This window comes from Nanorana parkeri, unplaced genomic scaffold (assembly GCF_000935625.1).
Source record: "Nanorana parkeri isolate BGI_ZX_2015 unplaced genomic scaffold, ASM93562v1 scaffold915, whole genome shotgun sequence".
In the NCBI taxonomy this organism is placed as follows: domain Eukaryota; kingdom Metazoa; phylum Chordata; class Amphibia; order Anura; family Dicroglossidae; genus Nanorana; species Nanorana parkeri.
Genome location: NW_017307183.1, coordinates 657,135 through 679,398, shown reverse-complemented (window position 1 = coordinate 679,398; position 22,264 = coordinate 657,135). Strand labels below are relative to the sequence as shown.

Below are 22,264 nucleotides of genomic sequence, written 5' to 3'. Positions count from 1 at the left end.
GCGTTAGTACGAACGTTCGTTTCGTTTTCTGTTCTTATTCGTTTCTTATTCGTTTCGTTCGTTCGTTTGCAGCAAAAGTGACATTTGAGGGGGGAAAAATATTTTTCTCCTTCTCTAATGTCACTTTGCTCGAACGAAACGAATAAGAAACGAATAAGAACAGAAAACGAAACGAACGTTCGTACTAACGCTACCGAATTTCGTAAATGGAAATTTGGATTTGTTTGCATTCGTTATGTCTGTAATTCGGATACATCCAAATTTCCGAAAATTCGTCCGAATTTCAATTCCGAACGAAACGAATCGCACATGTCTATTAAATACCACCAAAAGAAAGCTCTATCTGTCCCTAAAAAATGGTATAAAATTCATTTCAGTACAGCGTTGCATGACGGAATAAATGTCAAAGTACTGCAGCGCTGAATACTAAAAAATGGCCTGGATGTTTTCAAGTGGGACCGCACTTCTGCACGATCTGCCTGGTGCAACTGGGGTGCCGTTAGAAAATGATAGCACTGCTAGCGCGATCGGCGGTGGCGTGCGATTCTGTGACTGCCCAGCCACCCACTCGGTTTTGTGCACGATAACCGGGCGGTCACAGATTGCACACCACCGTCGATTGCGCTGGTAGTGCCATTATTTCCTAATGGCACCCCAGTCGCGCCAGGCATATTGCGCGGTTTCCCGCCGCAATACCACCCTGCCCGTGCGGTAGCACACGATCACGGTTGAAAACACTGCACGTTTATTCACATGCAGATGGTGGGGGCAGCGAGGTTGGTTTTTATTTTTTCAATTTTCATTTAGTTTATTATTTTTACTTCATCACCCTAACTTTATTGCTATCACATAGGGGATAACAAGTCCCCGTTTGATCGCATTTGGAGATGACAGGTACTCTTTATTGACCCGTTCACCTCCAACACAGGAGTACTAGCACACCACTGTGCTAGAACTCCTGTGACAGGAACGGGCAGCGACCGGGGACAGAGGCTGAGGGAGGTGACGGAGCCTGTCCCAGGTCCATGCCCCACCCCCGCTCTGTCACCGATCTACGCCTTCCCCTCTGTCACCGCCTCCCTCCCCCCGCTCTCAGTGCTTTACGCCCCCCCACACAGCGCTCCACGCCCCCCGCTCTCGCTGCTCAGTTTTTTTTAAGAATGCGTTTTTTAAGATGCTTTTTATTGAGATTTTTGAGATTGTGTCATAGACACAATAATTATAATGACAAACAGACTTTAGACAGACATCAACCGGGTCAACATAACCCAGGCAATTATACAATATTTACACACTCTTCACTGATCATAAGATTACAAGGTTACACCAGCATTTTGTAGCAAGATTCAAGGTTCAATACATGGTATTTACCCTTCAACACAGGTAGTATACAACGTGGGGAGTCGAACACAGCCACATGCAGTCAATATGGTAGGAAATACTTCCACTTCGTGAGGCTAAAGGGTGAGAGTGCATTTAGTACTTCACCCCACTTATACAGTTGTGTTAGATGAGGGCAGCCATGGGTCCCAGATGCGGCCAAAACGTGTCGGGTTGCCCCTCTGCTCGTACGTGAGTTTATAAATGGGCAATGCCTGATCAACCAGTCTTTTCCACTTGGGCTGCCCCAGACCAGAAGAATGGTCTTCCTGGCATAAAAAAAGGAGGCGGAGGAGTGTCTGAGTTTATAAGGCCAATGGCAGTTCTCCAAAGAGACCCAGGAGGCAGAACACAGGGTTGCAAATATTGGGGAAGCCGAGGCTAGTTTCCATGAAGGAAGTGACCTCCGACCAAAAGGCTCTTATGATGGGGCATGACCAGAAACAGTGTAGGAAGTCATCTTCTCGCCCGCATCGCTTAGAACAACGCGAGGTCGGGCGATGGCCGAGGTCTATGTAGAAGAGAGTGTAATAGACCTGGTAGAATTTCATTTGGATCAATTTGTCCTTAGAGGCTATCACAGATGACATGTAACTGCTTTCAAAGTCTCCCCAATCAGCCTCCACTAGATCCGGGAGAATTAATCGCCATCTCTGTTTGCGGCCGTCAAACCTACCGTCTCTGTAGGACATGAGTTCCACACAGTAAGTAGAGATCAATTTTGACGAATCATCCCTTCGCAGTAGCCCCTCCAGGGGCGACTGAGCTGGTGTAAAAGTGGTTGACCCAAATTGGGTTCGTATCGCATGTAGGAGAAGAAAGTAGGCCAAAAAATCAGACGGGGAGAGCGTCAGCTCCTCCCTGAGCTGTGGAAAATCAAGCATCACCCCATTTTGAAACAAGTGAGACAAAGATTTAATGCCTTTTGAGGACCAGAAGGCGTCTGATGGGAGGCGCTGCAGCTCTGGGAGGGCGGGGTTACCCCATAAGGGGGAGTAGAGAGAATGGGACCATTGGGATAGTGATAAGCGATTGATAACATATCTTAGAATACAGACAGTCGCAGAAATCATGACTGCCCCTTGTTGCTTTTTGGTTGCTATTGACCCCCCTATGGACAACATTTTGAAGGGATTCAAAGGAGGTTAGTATGGCTGCTTCAGTTGCCGTACAGGCGTTCCCAATCGGGGGGACCAGCCAGTCATGGACCACCACTAATAAATCAACGCTCTACCTTCAGTCGTGGGGTGAGAGTATTGGAGGTTGGTGAAAAGTCTGCGGATGTTCATCCTAGTGGAGCGGCCTGGCATGAATCCTGCCTGATCACTGCCAATAAGGGACCGAACGTGTTTATTAATGCGTATTGCTAGAATTTTGGCTAGGATTTTTGCGCCAATGTTAATTAAAGAAATGGGCCGGTATGAATCACATTTAGTCGGATCCTTACCCGGTTTTAGAATCAGGACTGTAAGAGCTTCTCTCATGGACATGGGGAGTATACCCAAACTAAATGCCTCATTATAGGTGGCCAGTAAATGTGGTCCCATTTCTTCCATAGTGGGGAACTGGGCAACCGCCCACTCAATCTCATCTGTAGTGAGCAGCTGGTCCAGTTCCTCTCTAGCTTGAGGGGATCTCGCCGCTCAGTTTAAAAAAATAAAAATCAGCCCTGCTACTTCTCCACAGGGCTGAACGACAGTTTCACTTAAATTAACTTTTATAATTATTTCCTCTTGGTTATATATTAATTGAATATAGAGAAATTTGCTCTTTCATGTATATACATGCTTATCCAATTTACTTTTATTTGGATCACTTATTTATTCATAATGTTATATACATTTTTGTGGTGATGATTTTGCAATGGTGCATGTGTCTTAGTTTGAGTTCTTAATAGAGATTTAATTCACACTGGTAGTCACTATATAATTTTGATTGTTTGAGATTTTTGTTTATTACACATAGGTCACAGTATTTTGTGGACATTTTTTTATATATTTTTCTTTGCTTGATTTGAACATCGATTGACTATTTAGAATTGTAGGGTTTGGTGAAAAGGTTTTAATGCTAAGGGGAGATAGCACGGTGTTATTTGCTAATGAAACTATTTAAGCTGGAGGACCTACGTTGAGGCAAGATTGCAATTTAAACTTGTTCACTCTAGAAATTAGGCAATTGAGAGGGGACATTATTTTACTGTACAAACTTTAATTTTTATGATAGTATCTGCAGTAAACATTTTTTTTTTTTTAACAGTAAACTCACTTAAGACAAAAGGCCATCACCTGAAATTGGAAGCAGATAAGTTTAAACAAAAAGGGCGAATGGGATTCTTTTCATTTAGAGCGGTAAAATTGTGGACCTCCCTTCCACAAGCAGTGGTATCAGCAAAAAGTATGTAATCGTTCAATAACTCGATGGACCTGTGTCTTTATTCAATCTCACATACTATTTAAGAAGAGAATGAGGTGAGGCAGTGGGAAAGAGAGAAGGTGAGCTTAGAAAAGGAAGGAAAGAAAAAAGGAATAGACAGCAGAAAAGGCATAAGTAGGCCAAAGAAGTATATATAAGTATGGGCACTCACTTCCACTAATAGGTACAGTACTAACATGCTAAATATCCAGCCCAGACACTAGGCTAGAATGTTTGCCCAGTTTGGAATCAAGACCCCCCAGGAACCAAAATAGAGCTGGCAGTTGAGATTGGAATCGCAACATGAAATTTCCCTTGCACTTCTAAATTTGAACACTGAATGGGTGACCCCATCTGTAAGTGGCTCCAGATTGTTGGATAATGTTCAGAAAGCCAATGACTGCTCCAGTTGGATCCATCCATTTTTCGTCCCCTCCCGGCACCAGTCAAGGATCCTGGCCATATGCACAGCTTTGTGATACAGTAAGGGGTCTGGGAAACCAATGCCCCCCTCCCCCTATGTTTGGGACGGGACATAAGCAGTTGGCTCAAACTGTGGCCTCTGTGCGCCCAAAGAAATCTACCAAATTCCCCCTTCACCCTCTTCAGAAAAAATGTTGGGATGTGTATCGGTAACGCATGGAGCAGGTAAAGGAGACGGGGCTGAGAATATTCCTCCCAAAGAGGGGGTCAGGAAGATTCCGAGGTATTTAATACTGTGCGAGGCCCATTTGAACGGAAAGTAGGAAGAGAGGGAGTCTAGGATTGTCGGGTATGCTAATATTTAAGGCCTCTGATTTCTGTAGATTAATCTTAAAGTTGGCTAGGGATTTATAACTATCAAATTCCGCAAGGAGGTTTGGTAGTGCGGTAGTAGGGTTTGTTACGAAAAAAAGCAAGTCGTCCGCGTAACCCGCCACTTTGTGGGTCGACCCACCCACGGGCAGTCCTGGGAAATTCGAGCTTTTCCGTATGCGGCATAAGAGAGGCACCAGGGTTAGTACGAACAGGAGGGGAGAGAGTGGGCATCCCTGTCTCGTGCCATTGAAGAGGGAGAAGTCAGCAGAAGTAACCCCGTTCAGGCGTACCTGAGCCGTTGGACAGGAGTAGAGGTTATCTATCCATGTAGAGAACATGCTTCCAACCCCCACGTACTACAGAGTTGTTTTCAGGAAAGCCCAGTCCACCCTATCGAACGCCTTTTCGACATCCGTACTTGTTACTCTACTTAATCTCTCTCAAACAGGAAACTGTCATATGTGCCAGGAAGTCTAAACTCATAGCAATTGTAATAAAAGTGGCCACCTAGAGGTCACTCATGTGACAAAGTCTACATCCATAGCCATTATAACAATAAAAGTTTCCACTGGAGGTCACTCATATGGCAGGAAGTCTATAATCATAGCAATTATAATAATAAAAAGTGGCCACCAGAGGTCATTCACAATCCCATTTAACTCCTTCTTAACCAGTTTAAAATCCAGCGCAATCTATAATGATCAACACCATTCTAAAAACTCATATTAAGAGGTCATCATAATAATCGACCATAACAATAATACCTATTCAAGCCCTAAAATACATAATACAACTAATCGTATTTTAAAATCCATAGTTAATAAATAGTCCTAAAATTAGTCATTAGCCAAAAAACAGTTCAAAACCAGCTCTATGTTTAATCCCCCTGGCTGCATAGTCTCCAAATCATAGATCCACTTAGTTTTAGTTTTGTAAACCTTTCTAATCAAATTGGACTCTAAATTGGACCCTCGCTAGTGTCTCGACACTCTTGCTATCCCTATTAATTTAAGACCACTAGGGTCCTTCCCAGTAAATAGCTTAAGTCTCAAGAGGCTGTGTTTTCTTAAACCCATTCATTTTTTGTAATATGTTCCCTGATTCTCACCTTTTTAGTTGTCTCTTGGTCCTTACAACATATTGGAGACTACATGGGCATTGTAACAAATATATTACATGTGTTGATGCACAGGAAATTCCTTAATTTTAAATGACCTTCCATTTACATGTGAATTAAAATAGGTTGTCTTGGATCTGATATTCATGGTCCTACCACACACACCTACGGCATGGATAGAAGCCTACCCCTCCAAAGAAAGTAACCAACTTCCTAGGAGGGTCTATTATGTTAATGGCTACCTTCTCTCTCTCAATGTGGGAGCTTTCTGTTAAACAACAGTAGGTTTATCTGGTAGGAGATGGTCCAAAACCTTATCCCTCTTAAGAATATTCCAATGACTAGAAACAATCCCCTAGACTTTCCTGTATTGGATGTTGTAATCTGTAATGAATGATACTGGTCTTTCCCCCTTTTACTTATCCCTTCCTCTTTCTACTAGTGTATTTCTATCTATCGTTGTTACTGTTCTATTAGCTTTCTCTATAATTCTTCCCTTATATCCCTTTTCCATAAATCTCTGCATAAGTTCATTAAACTGTTCTTCGTAGTCCCGATCGTGAGTACAACTTCTTACATAGTTAGGTTGAAAAAAGACACAAGTCCATCGAGTCCAACCTATAGAGATACAAAGAAAAAGTAAAGAAGAAAAGCCTAAACAGAACACTATGCCCACAATTACCCAATGTTGATCCAGAGGAAGGCAAAAAAAACCCCTATAAAGCAAGGTTCAATTTGCTCCAACAGGGGAAAAAATTCCTTCCGGATCCCATAAGGCACTCGGATATTCCCTGGATCAACAATCTCTGATGCTTAATATACCTATAGGTATACCTTTTAATATACCTAAGAACTCAATATCCAGTAATATTCTGTGCATTTAGGAATACATCTAGATGTTTTTTTAAAACAATTAACCGAGCTAGCTAGAACAAGCTCCTGGGGGAGTCTATTCCACATTATCACAGCTCTAACTGTGAAGAATCCTTTCCGTATGCAAAGGTTAAACCTCTTTTCCTCCAGACGCAAAGAGTGCCCTCTTGTCCTTTGCAGTGACCTTAACGTGAATTATTTGGCAACAAGTTCTTTATATGGACCATTTATGTATTTATACATGGTGATCATGTTCCCCTTTAATCGCCTCTTCTCCAGAGAGAACAAATTCAGGTCAGCTAATCTAATGCGCACCAGCTTACCCATTGGAATATTATTGACCCATCTGGGATGGTGACAACTATGGGTCGGTATGTAACCATTTCTGTCGGTACTCTAAAAGGTTTTTGTGCAAATAGCATTACCTTCTATAAAAATAAATCTGAAAACTGTACCTGTTTGCCCCCTTTATTAATAGTAAAACCTATACCGTAACGGTTATCCACAATATTCGCTAAGAAATTGGATAATATACTGTCAGAACCATCCCAAATGAGAAAAATATTGTCTATGTACCTTTTCCAAAGGGTGAGCCTTTCCTGTTGGGTAGTAAAAATGACGTCTTAGCCATAAAAAGATTGGCCAGACTGGGGCGAATTTAGCTTCCATGGCCACTCCCTTAATCTGTTGATAAAAGTTCCCTTTATACCAAAAATAGTTTTTAGTAAGGGCAAATCTTACACACTCTAATAAAAACATAACCTGTTGTCATTTTAAAATAGCCCTCCTAATGAGGAATATTGGTATATAGGGATACTACGTCGATAGCAAAAATGTTATGGCAGAAAATGTCAAAACGGATTTACAGTTTATTACTATCTGTCAAATAAGCTTCAAGATGGGCTGTAAAAATTAGTTGATGTATTGTCCTATTCTGGATAATACTGAATCAATCCCATTTATAATAGTCATAAAAAAGAAAAAAAGGAGGATTTTGACTTTTAAGGTACTTCAAGGATCACACAACACATTTGATTTTGACATCTCAGAAATTCTTATTATTATTGAATAGATTACGCCTAGGTGTGATCTATTCAATAATAATAGGAATTTCTGGGATGTTGTCATCTAATAGAAAATCTGGCCTCTTCTGAAACCTCTCTCACTCTGTAGTTTCCTGCTCTGACTTGGGGGTTGTCTCACGCTCTACCCCATTTCTATTGGTCCCTCCGTCCGCGCCCATGATTTGAGTGTTGGTCAGTGGTGGATCCAGCCATCTTTACAGACTATTGTAAGTTTATTGAACTAAACAAACTGCACTAAGTATTCTAATGCATTTGCATAGGTAAACTATGAACTCTTTGTAAATAAAAAATATTCTCTTGTAGAAAGACAGTAGCCCTTTTTCCTGAAGAAGCGGATCTCCGTGAAACGCATTGAAATCTGTTCTCCTCCCACGGGATTACAAATGAAACTAGGAAGCTGATATCCAGCAATTTGTAACAAGTATCGTAATATAGAAAAAATTGTGGGAGGATGCGGCTACATCCTATGGTCTCTTCTAGGCAATCTTGTTTGCCTTTCTTTTTTTAAAACTATGCATTTTAAATATATTTATAAATAAAAATTGTTATACTTTATATAAAAATCAAATGTGTTTTGTGTGATCCTTGAAGTACCTTTTAAAAATCCAAATCCTCCTTTTTTCTTTTTTATGACATTATCAGGATGCGGTACTTCTCCTATATGCATACCTCCTCTGTATGAATATTACTACCCATTTATAATAGGTCTACCCAGAGGTGTTTTTTTCGTTTTTATGTATCTATGGTAGGAAATAGATTATGGGAATTTTACAACAGGATGGTACTAAATATTCCCATTCCTTCTTACAAAGTATCCCTTTCTTATATCCATTTTTCACCAATTTCCTTAGTAATTTTTTAATATTCTAAAGTAGAGTCTCCAGGTAATCTTATATATGTATGCCGATCTGACAAGATATTGGCCATCTCTTTCTCATAGTAATCCCTGTCCATAACTACAACCCCTCCACCTTTATCCGCGGGGCGTATGACAAGATTTTTATTTTCTTCTAAAGAGGCAATTCCTTTCTGAATATATTCCAAATCCTGTTTAGGTTTGAATTGTAGTTGTTTCAAATCTGTCTCACCTAGGTTTTTAAACATCTCAACAAAATTATTAGAACTGGTTTGGGGGTCAAATGTAGAATTAGTCCTCAGTGTAGTATGGTGAAACCTCTCAACAACCCCACTCTCTTTTGCTCTAGTATTGGGTCCAGGGAGAGATGAATAATATCTCTTAATATTCAATTTACATATGAATTTATTAAGATCAATGTAAGTCTGAAATGTAAGATTTTTAACAGTGGAAAATTAAGTCCTAAATCCAATACTCTCCTCATCAGCAGTCACTGCTACTGAAGTGATGTTAAATATGCCAGTTCCTACCACCTCTTTCCTCTTCCTACATTGTAACGGACCGGTCTCCCTCCTCTACAGGCTCCCCTCTGTTTGTTCTGTACCTTTCTCTTTGTGGCAATGGGGGGTCTCTGCCTCTACCTCTTTCCTGAGACCACACTTTGTGTCTTGCTCTGTTTGGTGCCCAAGTGTTGTTCTGTCTGTCTTTCCACATCTCCCTGGGACCTTTCATCCCCCTTCCCATCCCGTAATGGACTGGATGATGATCTCTTGATATTTTCTAAAAAACTTTGATTATTGGTATAATTTCCCTGATTTACTACTAGCCCCTTCATCAAGTAGAGGATGGTATATCTGGGAGATTAAATTTATCTTCATACAAACCCTATTGTGGGTAGATTCATTGGGTACTTCTCTTTTCCTCTTCTTGCGAATGGGTTTCCAGTGCAAATCCCCCAAATCTTCATTGGTTTTAACTGTATGCTCTTATGTTTCCCCTCTATACTTGTATTACAGCTACTGCTATCAATCTCATTGAGTTGCCATTTGAATATTTTAATTTTTTTTAGATCTAACGCATTTCCAATCAATTTTTATGATTTATTTTCTTTGAGTTCTTTATCCCACTTCTGTAAGAAATTTTCTAGCTCCTTTGAAAGGGCAGCATACTGTTCAGACTCTATATGGCTCTAATTTATCCTTTAATATTTTAATGTTAATTTCTATTTCCAATTTTCTTTGCTTCCCTGTTAACAATAACTGCAATAATTGGTCCTCTAAATGCTGAAAAAAATTATACCATTCCTTCATAGAATCTGGGTCTACAAGGCCAGCATTAAGTGGCTGGGCATTAATCCTTCTCTGAGATACTCTCATGGGTCACTATATCCCACCATAATATAAGTTGTTTTTCCAAAGCATGTCTCAATGTCTAAAAATTTGCTTTTGATATCACCCCTATCTAACACCTCAATACAGAAGATGTCTTCCAAATTCACCTCTGTTTCTCAAAAAATTCAAAGATATCCATGGCTGCAGAAATAATTATGGTATAAAACCCAATGAATAGATGAATATAAAGACATTCTGCTTTATGGAGGCTGTCTCAAAGTAATAAATAACAAATATAAAAGATGAAAAGCTGCCGTGCTAATTATATAAATAAATCAAATAGATGCACCGCGCTAATCAATAATCATAATACGTGAATAATAAAGTGCTAGATATCAAATAAATCACATATAACCAATATAGTTCATAAATACTTCTAAATATCTCCAGTAGAGATTATGTGCAAATTGATAATTATAAAGTCCACCATGAAATTATGCAAAAAAGTGCCAAGATGTAAATAACCATATGTGATTTATTTGATATCTTTTGCACTTTATTATTCTCGTATTATGATTATTGATTAGCGCAGTGCGTCTGTACCGCTGTCAATGCCTGTGACTGCTGGAGGGTGTTTCCCGTGTGGCAGAAAGTGAGACAGTCGACGGCGGTGTGTTAAGTCAAACAGAAAAGGTGTCAGGATTTCAGAGCTTGTTCAGGCACTTCTTTACTCCTGCATGTTCATCCACGCCCCCCGACTGAGCTTTTTGTGTAGTTTTATGTAAATTTTTCTGTTTTTCATATCATGAATCATTTAATTTGTTATAATTATGTATCTTCTAAGAGTTAAGCTCTTTGATACCTCTTTGATATTTGTTTTACTATAGTATTGTCAATTTTGATTTAGCAAATATGTTCCATTTTTAACAACAACCTTATATGACATCTATACCATTTTGTACATAAAAAATCCTGAGAAAGTTGCCATTTTAGCATCATGAAATGCATTGATTGTTTTTCTTAACATATTCCATGATTTAATATCCAGTTTATGAAGGAATGGCTTCCTAGCATGTCCTTTTGCACACAGGAACCTCTGCTACGACCTTTTCCAACTTTTTTGGGCATACATACACTACTGACAGCCTTAGACCCTTGTAGACAGGACTGTACGAATCACCCCAACCAGCATAAAGTGTGATCTTACTGCATAAAGACGGCTATATTTTTTCACTTTGATCCCTTCACAAGCGACTCGGCAACCTACATTCTGTATCTTTTTTTCTGATTTCTACTGTATGAATGGTTTTCTTGCTTTTCAAACACCACTTCACCATAAGGATCTCGCCTGTGGCTTTTTGTTTCCCCTCTTTTCTTTCCAGGTTGTAGTGTTCCAATTTTTAATGAAAGGGTTGCTTTTAACCTGCTTAATGGATAAATCTGTGCTGTGTTAGCTATCAGTAAAAAATTGTCTAATCCTATTCTGTGGTCTAATATTTACAGTTAAGCATGTCGGGCGATGAAAGAAAATGACAAGCATAGCCATCTACAGGCAGCTGTTTTAATTTTGCTGGATCTCCTTGTATAATATTGTTTGTTGCGTATACAATGTGTTTGCAGCAAGATGTGCATTGTTCTTATGAATGCTGTGCTTTCAGGGTCAGAGGCCTTGCGATGTGACTGATGAAGAGATTGTTAGTCTTTTAGAAGAGCTGCAGAAGAAGCAAGAAGATGTAAGTAATTTGAATCTATTCAATTTTTCTTTCCCCAAAACATTTAACCATTTTTAAGAGCACCTAAGCAGAGTTAGCATGTGATCTGACCACATAAACTTAACGGCGTTTCGGAGGAAATAACTCATGTGAATAACACTACACTTGGAAGCCATTTACATTGATAAACGTTTTAAAAGTGTTTTTCCACCTTTTACAGTAAAGTGTGAGAACCCCCATTAAATGTTTGTGATCCTATTCACACAGCATATCTAACAATAATTTAAAAATATTCTTCCTTTTTAGATGTCTCGGTTTGCAGGCCTTTTGCATGCTCTTCTCTCAATTTCAGTAACTGCAAATTCTGTCTGTCGTAATAAAAAGACTTAAAGCTCCCCACACATGTTACAAATGGATTGTACATTCTCTTAGATCTACCAACAACTATGTAGTGTAAGGGCTTGCCTGATTGGATGCAGGTTGATTGTATAGACTAGATAGAAGACAGAGTATCTTTTGTATATATTTGTTTCATATTCCATTGATTTATCTTTATTGTTTACAAAGTGTTGTGCTCTTTTGCTATTTGCAGTTACGAAGTGAAAAAGAGGCAACTTTGAAACGGGCCATTATTGACACTGGCACAGAACAACCACTAGTAAATACAAGCAAACATAGGAGGTGAGCACTAAGGGCCGAAATGTGATAAATTCCACAGTTAAAAGGCGCACTCTGAGAAAATGATAACCTGCACTGAACAATATATGGGGTTATATGCCACTGTTTACATTTCCTTTTGAAAATACTATTTGTTTGGCTGTCATACTGACGCAATGGCATCACTGTTTCCTTAATCACTTACCTAGAACAAGTATACAGATCAGGAGTTCTGACTGCTGTCTACATGCAGGTTTCTGTTTAGTGGCAAAAAATACATTCAGGTAAATGTTGCAATAATTCATATTTACTGAACAATTTGGGTGACTGAAAGATGATCTGGTTGGTTGATATAGTATGTATCCCTCCATACTGGTTCTCTTTTCCCCAATACGGAAAAGTAGCAGTTGCAGTTTTTAGCATACATGTGTATACAAATGGTCAGTAGAACTCTCAGGCCTCCTTGAACTTGGCATGAACTTTTTCAGAACAGGGTAGCTTTGCTCCATCCACTCCAATAATATTTGTTTGAAATTATTGGCATCATATTCAACAAATTTAAAGGGGGCTGTGTTTCAGTATCCCACACTTCCTCAGACCAGACACCAATATGACCCATATATTTAAGAGGCGCTGAAATCTCAATGCTCATTCATAAGTCCAAGTGCACCAAAGTTTTCCAAACAAACTCACTGGCTCTGGTAAGGTGACTCCAGCTGAATAGCAGGTCTCCCTTGGTAGGGTACCCTATAAGCTTTACAGCGTAAACATGTATTGAATGGGTGCCTGACCGAATGGGTGAAAATGTCCTAGGGAGAAAAAAACCCAAATGCTTTTTGGGGGCGATAACATCAAGACTACATAACGGATACAAAATATATAAATAAAATACACAAAAAAGTGGTCAAAGATAAATGATAAAATCATAACTTAATTCCTTTTTAAGAATCATGCACAAAATAATGTCAATCTGTGACAAGCTGTAACAATTAATCTTAGCACATGAAATAAGATAATATATATAAAACATGAGATCAAAATTATATAAATATGTAAAATGCAAACAAAAATTACAATATGTAAGTCAATATGGAAAGGCCATGTGTGAAAGACCTAGTAAGCCTTATGATTCTATAGCTTGTAGAACCACCTTTAGCAGCAATAACTTTTAAATAACTTTTTTCTGTATGACTTTACCAGTCTCTTACATCTATTGTAGAGGAATTTAGGCCCACTCTTCTTTGCAATATTGCCTCAGTTCATTGAGGTTTGTGAGCATTTGTTTATGCACAGCTGTCTTAAGGTCCCGCCACAGCATTTTCAATCGGGTTGAGGTCTGAACTTTGACTGGGCCATTACAACACCTTTATTCTTTTCCTTTTCAGCCATTCTGCCCACCAGATTTGCTGGTGTGCTTGGGATCATTGTCATTGCATGACTCAATTGCAGCCAAGCTTTAGCTGTCGAACAGATGGCCCCACATTTGACTTTAGAATGCTGTGGCATAGAGGCATTCATGGTCAACTTAATGACTGCAAGGTGCCGAGGTCCTGTGGCTGCAAAACAAGCCCAAATCATCACCCCTCCACCAGCATGCTTAACAGTTAAGGTGTTTGTGTTGATATGCTGTTTGTTTTTTGCTAAATGTGGTGCTGTGCATTATGGCCAAACATCTCCACTTTTGGTCTCCTCTGTCCAAAGGACATTGTTCCAGAAGTCTTGTCGTTTGTTTAGATGCAACTTTTTCAAACCCAAGCCATGCTGCTATGTTCTTTTTAGAGAGAAGAGGCTTTCTCCCGGCAACTTCTCCAAACACACCATACATGTTCAATCTTTTTCTAATTGTACTGTTATGAACCTTTTACGCTTAACATGTTGAGGCCTTTAGTCTGAGATGTAACTCTTGGGTTTTTTGCAATATCTTTGAGCATTGCACAATCTGACCTTGGGGTGAATTTGCTGAGATGTCCACTCCTGGGAAGAATGACAAATGTCTAGAATGTTTTCCACTTGTGAATAATCTTCTCACTGTAGAATGATGGATGTTAAATTGTTTGCAAATGGCCTTGTATCCCTTCTCAGATTGATGGACAGCAACAATTGCTTCTCTAAGATCATTGCTGATGTCTTGCCTCCCTGGCATTGTGTTAACACACACACATGAAAGCTCCAGACCAGCAAACTGCTAAAACTTTAGCTTTTATAAATGTGGTCAGACTTGCTGATGATCAATTAATCAAGAGCATTTGATTAGCAGCAACTGGCTACTTAGCCTCTTAATTCCTATGGAAGCAGGTAAGGGTGTACATAGTTATTCACACATATCCTCTCCAGTTTGGCTTTGTTTGTAAAATAATAACACTGTGTAATATATCACGTGTTTTTGTTCATCTGAGGTTATATTTATCTGATTTTAAGACTTGCTAATGACCAGGTGATTTTTAATTATGTCCTGATATGTAAAACCATACAATTTAAGGAGGGTGTACTTTTTCACGGGACGTATTAGTCCAGTAGACAAGATGTAAAAAAAAAACCAGAGTAGAATGCAATGGTACCTTTCTTATTGGACTAACATAATATTCAAAAGAAAAGCACATCTAAAGGTCAGAAGCAATACTAATCAACATGACAGAATGAATCACTTAAAGAAAGAGTTCTTAGGTGGGGTGTCATAAATGTTGGACTTGGGGAGTGAAAATTGCATCCTGATAACCAAAGGCCAGAACAAATAAACATAGGATGGCCAATAAACACCTTAATACATCAGAGATATAAGACATACATAGGACATTATGATGTACTGTGTATTCATTAAAAGTTCCGGTAGTGTATCAGGAAAACAGAATCCACATTGGGACCTTCCTTTATGGTGTTGAAATGTAAAATCATTTTCATTTAAAATGTTTTCCTTTTATGAGAGTCTTTAAAGACTCTCATGAAAAGGAAAACATTTGAGCTGAAAATAATATATATATATATATACAAAAGTCATTGTATTGCATAACTCAATCTTCTTTATTTGTTAATTCAAAATTGTCATGACATGATGCAAAAGGCCAAAAAGTGATATACAAACATGCACAACAAGTTTCTCTCATTTATCTTTAAACACCAGAGGTAATCGGATACTCTTGCTGTTAAGCACATCAGGATGACCTTCATCTTCATCATTTTCACATTCCAGATGCATAGGGATTCCCAATGTCCCCCTGGCTGATCGATTGTGACGAGTATAGAATCTGTTTTATCTCCTTTGGCAATATACTATGACAAAATTGGGACCCCATTGATTAAGAAAAGCAAGTCATATCTAAGAGATAGAAGGGATCTTTTGTCTAAGATATTAGGGCTACACTTCCCAGGGGGCACAATATTAGTCACCTAGGATGTCTCTAGCTTGTATACATCAAGTCTAGCTTGTATACATCAATTGAACATGATGTGTGGGTTAAAGCCACAAGCCAATTGCTATAACGGTCAAATTATGTTTTCTGGGGTACAATTTGAATTTATAGTTAAACTATTTACCATTACATTACTGAATAATCATTTTTTGATTGGAAATGAGTATTATTTACAAACCAGGGGAGCCGCAATGGGTTCCAATGTGGCTCCACCTTATGCTATTGAAGATAGAGAGTTAAAATAAGAAGTTATTTGTATAGTAACCCAACAGATTGTAACCAATTCTTCAATTTTGACAGTTACCATCCTAATGTGTTTAAATAAATACCAAAAGCACAATTTAAGAGGGTTTTGCTCAAAGTTAGTAAACTTGAACAGAGATGTAAGATTACAGGAAATGATAAGTTCATTTCAACACAAAATCTTCTGCTCTCAAATAATATAAAGTTCTTGGGTGTTCTCTTCACAGCTGCTCACTTAAATTGGTTACATAAACCTTCAGTAACCCATTGTATTGCATAAACCCTCAGATTTTTTAACATAAACCAATACTGTAATGTGTGCCTTACTGTAATCCATGGTTGTTTCCCTTCTCTTTGCTGCTCTTCCTTTTAAATCATCATGTCTTCTCATGATCTGCAGAACTTCCCTTTGATGCTCAGGGCCTCTTCCTGTAGTGCTGGCTCAGGTTACAAGCCTATATAAACTAATACACAGACACCGTATATCCATTCCTGAGACAAGGCAGTCTGCTGCAAAACAGAAGTTTGCAGAGCATGAGAACAGATACAGATTTAAAAGGAAGAGTAGCAAAGAGAAGGAAAACAACCATGGATTACAGTAAGGCGCACATTACAGTATTGTTTTATGTTAAAAATCTGAGGGTTTAATGTCACTTTAAATAATCAGTCTGAGCGGCGCTATAAACCCCCCAAAAAACAAGCTACTGTGTGCAAAGTTAAATAACAGTAACCAAAAAAAATATATAAATAACCTGGATATTAGTGTTGAATTCTTTGTGAACCAATTATAGCATAAATGTGAACCAGTTATAGCATAAATAATACTATGTGAATCTCATAGCTATAGAAAGTAAAACAGTGTCCAATGATTGTAACTTGTATAATATATCAGTGTTCTGCAAAAACATAAAACAAAGTGTCAACTCAATCTTTTACATCAAATTATCCAATCTCTGCATGTGAAGTTCTGTTCTTTTTTTTTTTTTTCTTCTCTAAATCGCTCTCCACAATCCTGTGTCCTTCTTCTTCGGGAACAAAGTTCCCGTAAACCTTCTCACAGATGTATGTTACGTCGATTGACTGCGTCAGGGAGCTGGGGTCAGTGAATGCTTAAAGCTGTTAAATATGGGTAGTTTGCTGTTACTATGTTACCTCTATTAACCCTTTTTTATTATCTTTCCACATTCTTGTACCCTCCCGATCCAGAATTAGTATAACTTAAAATTTTAAATCCCCAAGGTAATGCACTTAAATATTAAATGTCTATGTCCATATACATTAAAAGCAGAGGTCTTGATCTATCTGAACAAACTCCTACTGAAATAAATATTACATTAATATTAGTAAATAACACAATTGAACTACAAATACCTAAAATACTGTCTATACTCTCTATAAATATTAGCTCATAAAACTATAAATATAAACCTATAAAACCACTACAACGTTAGTCTATAAGTAAAAAATCACTGATAAAACAATTAAAATTGAATTCTACGTTCAAACCATTGGGTACTAATGTGTTAGCTTTATCTATCCAAACGGATTCTTTCTTGGATAGATCCCTCCCTATATTGCTGCCTTTCCAATGTGGTTTTATTTTTACAGTTCCACAAAACTTCAGTCCTCTTGGGTCCTTTCTATGATGCATGATGAATTACATGATATAAAATCTTTAATTTTTTCTGTTGAGCCTTTTGTTTTTATCCCAAACGTTATCCAATTCAGAATCCAGGAAATACCGGAAAAACATATAGCCATCTATCTAGGGCTGCAGCTAACAATTTATTTTCATAATCAATTAGTTAGCCGATTATTAACTTCGATTAATCGCTTAATCGGATAAAATTAAAAAAACATGAATAATAAAAAATAATTAATAAAATACACAAATGCAGTGTTGCAGACTAAGTTTACTGCAGAATAAAATGGTATGCACATTTTTTGAAATTGCACAGCACTGGAATGCAGGGCATTGCAGTACCGTGCCTTCCAGTGCGGGCGATCACACTGTGGACGGGAGGTGCAGTTGGGATCCATTGACCTCCAATGGCACCGCAAATCGCCTCCTGCAGCAAAATTTGTTAGGTCAAAACTGAAAATAACTTTTCCCATCAACATATTTTTTATATATATGCACACTGAGTGGCCAGATTATTATGACCACCCCATCAGTACTTCATTGGGCCACCTTTTGCCTTCAATACTGCGGCAATTCTTCTTGGCATTGACTACACGAGATGTTGAAAGGTGATGCGAGGAATCTGACACCATGCCTGATGAATAGCACTGTCCAGTTCTGTGAGATTTGATGGTTGTGGAACCAGCTGCCTGATGGCTCTTTCAACTTCGTCCCACAAATGCTCAATTGGATTGAGATCTGGTGAATGTGGGGACCACCCAAGCAAGGTAAAGTCTCCCTCATGTTCTTGAAACCACTCCTGCACAATACGAGCACTGTGGCATGGCGCATTGTCTTGTTGGAAGAAGCCATCTCCATTGGGATACGCCATCAACATGATAGGATGAACTTGATCAGCAACGATACTTTGGTATGTTGTGCTATTCAGACGTTGTTCCACAGGAATTAAAGGACCCAAATCATGCCAGGAAAACATGCCCCAAACCATAACACTGCCCCCACCAGCTTGAAGGGTTGTAATCCTGTATGTGGGGTGCATGCTTTCATGCTGTTTTCGCCAAATTCTCACTCTGCCACCTGCATGATGCAACTGGAAACGTGATTTATTGGACCACATGACTTTTCCAATGCTCGACTGTCCAATCCTTGTGTTCCTGTGCGAATTGAAGATGTTTTATGACCTCCAAACTTTGTGTGGCCTTCAAATTGGCACAACAACAGTGCGTAGAGGACTTCATGAAATGGTTTTCCATGGCTGGGCAGCTGTATCCAGGCCTTACATCACCAAGTGCAATGCAAAGCATCAGATGCAGTGGTGTAAAGCACACCGCCACTGGACTCTAGAGTAGTGGAGACGTGTTCTCTGGAATGGTGAATCACGCTTTTCTGTCTGGCAATCCGATGGACATGTCTGGTTTTGGCGTTTGCCAGGAGAATTGTACTTGCCTGACTGCATTGTGCAAAGTTTGGTGGAGGGGGGGTTATGGTGTGGGGTTGTCTTTCAGGCGTTGGGCTTGGCCCCTTAGTTCCAGTGAAGGGAACTCTTAAGGCATCAGCATACCAAGACATTTTGGACAGTTTCATGCTCCCAACTTTGTGGGAGCAGTTTGTGGATGGCCCCTTCATGTTCCAACATGACTGCGCACCAGTGCACAAAGCAAAGTCCATAAAGACATGAGTTTGGGGTGGAGGAACTTAGCTGGCATGCACAACCCGATAGAGCACCTTTTGGGATGTATTAGAGCGGAGAACTTCTCGTCCAACATCAGTACCTGACCTCACAAATGCGCCTCTTGAAGAATGGTCAAACATTACCGTGGACAGCCTTCCCAGAAGAGTTGAAGCTGTTATAGAGGCAAAGGGTGGGCCAACTCAATATGGAACCCTACCGACTAAGACTGGGATGCCATTAAAGTTAATGTGCGTGTAAAAGCAGGCGTGGATTTAACGATTTCATCGATCAGTTGTTGCAGCCCTACATCTATCCAATAAATCTTTGTTTAAAAGATTTGTCGAAAAGGGAGAATATAATCATAAGCAGACAAAGATTGAGGGATTTTGATATTCAATAAAAAGATTATAAAAAAGAAATGTGTAGGGTATTAAATAAGTTTTAAAAGGACACACACACACACACACTATGTATGTATATGTATATATGTGTGTGTAAAGGGCTAAAAGATGATAATCTAAACAAAGGAAGAACAGAGATACCTGATACCTTCTGTATGTAAGATACCAGTGATCTACTATTTACCGAAAGTCCATAAGGACAAAATCAGTCCACCAGGCAGGCATATTGTTAATGGGATCAGTTTATTAGGGGCAAGATTGGGAGAGAATATAGATTGTTTCATACAACCATTAGTCCAGAACACGAGAGCCTATTTAAAATATAGAAAACATTTGTTACAGATTATGAAGGATTTAAAAAGCCTTCATAATCTGATATGATGGAATTCACAATTGCACTGGATTGCAATGTTCAATATGAAGAAATTATGAAAATAATTCGGAAATACTGGAACGTTCTACGGTGAGATAAAATACTCAGGAAACATTTGCCCATTAAACCTAGATTTATTTATTTTTTTAACAATAAGTCTTTATTAAAGTGAGTACAAAACAGGTCTTAAAATATGTATGCAATCAAAAGCGGACTATGTCATACATAAAAGTAGAGTGCAAATCAGTAAACATTGATGAACGTGGTAATTTTTTACAGCCGATGTTAATTCATTATATGCAATAATTGGACATAAAAATGCTATTGATGCAGTTGAATGGATTATGAAAGAAGAAAACCAGAAAAAGTTCATTTTAAAAGCACTGAAGTTTAGTTTAGATCATAATTATTTTTGGTATAACGGGCATTTTGTGAGAGAGATAAATGGAGTTGCAATGGATGCAAAATTTGCACCCAGTGTGGCTACTGCCTTTATGGCTAAGTGGGAAGAACAGGAAGTGTTTTAAAGAGATCCCTAAACGGTTAAAACTGTATAAAAGATTCATAGATATTGTAATGATTTGGGAGGGAGACGAGGAATCATTAAAACTGTACTTACAAAAACGTAGTATCAATGAGAAAAACATTAGGTTGGTATGCCATTATCATAGAGAAATGGTCCGTAGCCTTCTCTTCCCCGGTCTGGCCGATCCTCCGCTGGGAGCCATACCCAGCCTGCTATTGGATATTGTAAAATGCAATAGCAAGCTGCCTATTGCACCCGCCCACTGCCTGCTGTCAATCCGCATGGGAGGACCTGATGGAAAACTTTCTTCTTCAGGCCCCTCCTGCTCATTGACAGCAGACAGTGGGCAGATGCAATAGCCAGCCTGCTATTGCAATTTGAAATATCCAATAGCAGCCTGGCTATTGCTCCCAGCATTAAAAATAAATACAAAAAAAAGTTTTAAATTACATTTAAAGACAAATTAAAAAAAAAGTTAAAAATTACAAATGCAAACAAAAAAAGAAAGTTTTATAAAATAAAAAAACAACAACTTTTTATGTCATTTAAAAAAAAAAAAAGGTTTTTATTATATTATCTTCTGAACACCAGGAACAGACGGCAAAGCAAATGTGACCCTTACCTAGGCTATCAAATACTAAAAAAATGTTGTTTTTTTTGGCTTGAGTCACACTTAAAAAATGTACCCAAGTACAAACCTACAGTCCCTATCTTGTATGTAACTTGGGGACTGCCTGTACTGAGTGGACAGTTTTTGAGATTAAGAAGGAATTGTAAAAAATCGACTATTGGGAACAATGAGAAAAATTAGCTAAAAGGGTTATAAAAAAGAATGTATGGAGAAAAAAAAAACACCCGAAGTATTAGAGATGAGGAGAGAGGCTTTATTAACTAGTTGACATCCGCGGTGTTAAACCCCCTTCCCATCCAAGCCATTTTTCAGTATTCAGCGCTGCGGTACTTTGACTGACATTTATTCCGTCATGCAACGCTGTACTGAAATGAATTTTATACCCTTTTTTGGGGACAGATAGAGCTTTCTTTTGGTGGTATTTATTCACCACTGGGGTTTTTATTTTTTACTATATTAAGGAAAAATTACCAAAATAAAAAACAGTTTCACCTATATTAAATGATAAAACTGCGGGCTATGGAGCCGCCGATCGTCTATATGTAAAACACCCGGTAACGGGTGTTTGCATTGCACGGGCCTCTTCTGCCCGTGCGTGCCCGCTAGGGGGCATGCGCGAGCAGAAAAAAAATGCCTTCTGGAGACAGCAACCCGCCAATGCTGCAGTGCCGTCCGTCCGTTTTTTTACAACGGGCGGACGACAAGTGGTTAAAACAGAAAAAAACTAAATATGGAAGAAAATATGATGGAATTCACAATTACACTGGATTACAATGTTCAATATGAAGAAATTATGAAAGTCATTCGGAAATACTGGAACGTTCTACAGTGAGATAAAATACTCAGGGAAAATTTGCCCATTACACCTAGATTTTTTTTTTTTTTTTAAACAATAAGTCTTTATTAAAGTGAGTACAAAACAGGTCTTAAAATATGTATACAATCAAAAGCGGACAATGTCATACATAAAAGTAGAGTGCAAATCAGTAAACATTGATGAACGTGGTAATGCAATCACAATGTCGGATAAATAACAAAGTTAGTACAGAGGGATTGTAGTTCAATATACACATATACACATTGTCAGGAACCTTGTATAAAGGGGAGGAGGAGATAAAAAAAAAAAGGGGGGGGGGGGCGGGGGAGAG

The 22,264-nt window shown here is 38.7% G+C and overlaps 1 protein-coding gene across 1 annotated transcript in view; it reads left to right on the top strand.

Annotated features, from left to right (window-relative positions):
• LOC108794937 (protein phosphatase 1 regulatory subunit 12C-like) overlaps positions 1 to 22,264 on the top strand; it is a 76,834-nt gene that overhangs the window by 30,650 nt on the left and 23,920 nt on the right. The window contains exons 6-7 of the mRNA XM_018566088.1: positions 11,511 to 11,585; positions 12,157 to 12,245. Of these exons, the coding sequence (XP_018421590.1) occupies positions 11,511 to 11,585; positions 12,157 to 12,245 (164 nt within the window). The remainder of the gene's footprint in view (positions 1 to 11,510; positions 11,586 to 12,156; positions 12,246 to 22,264) is intronic.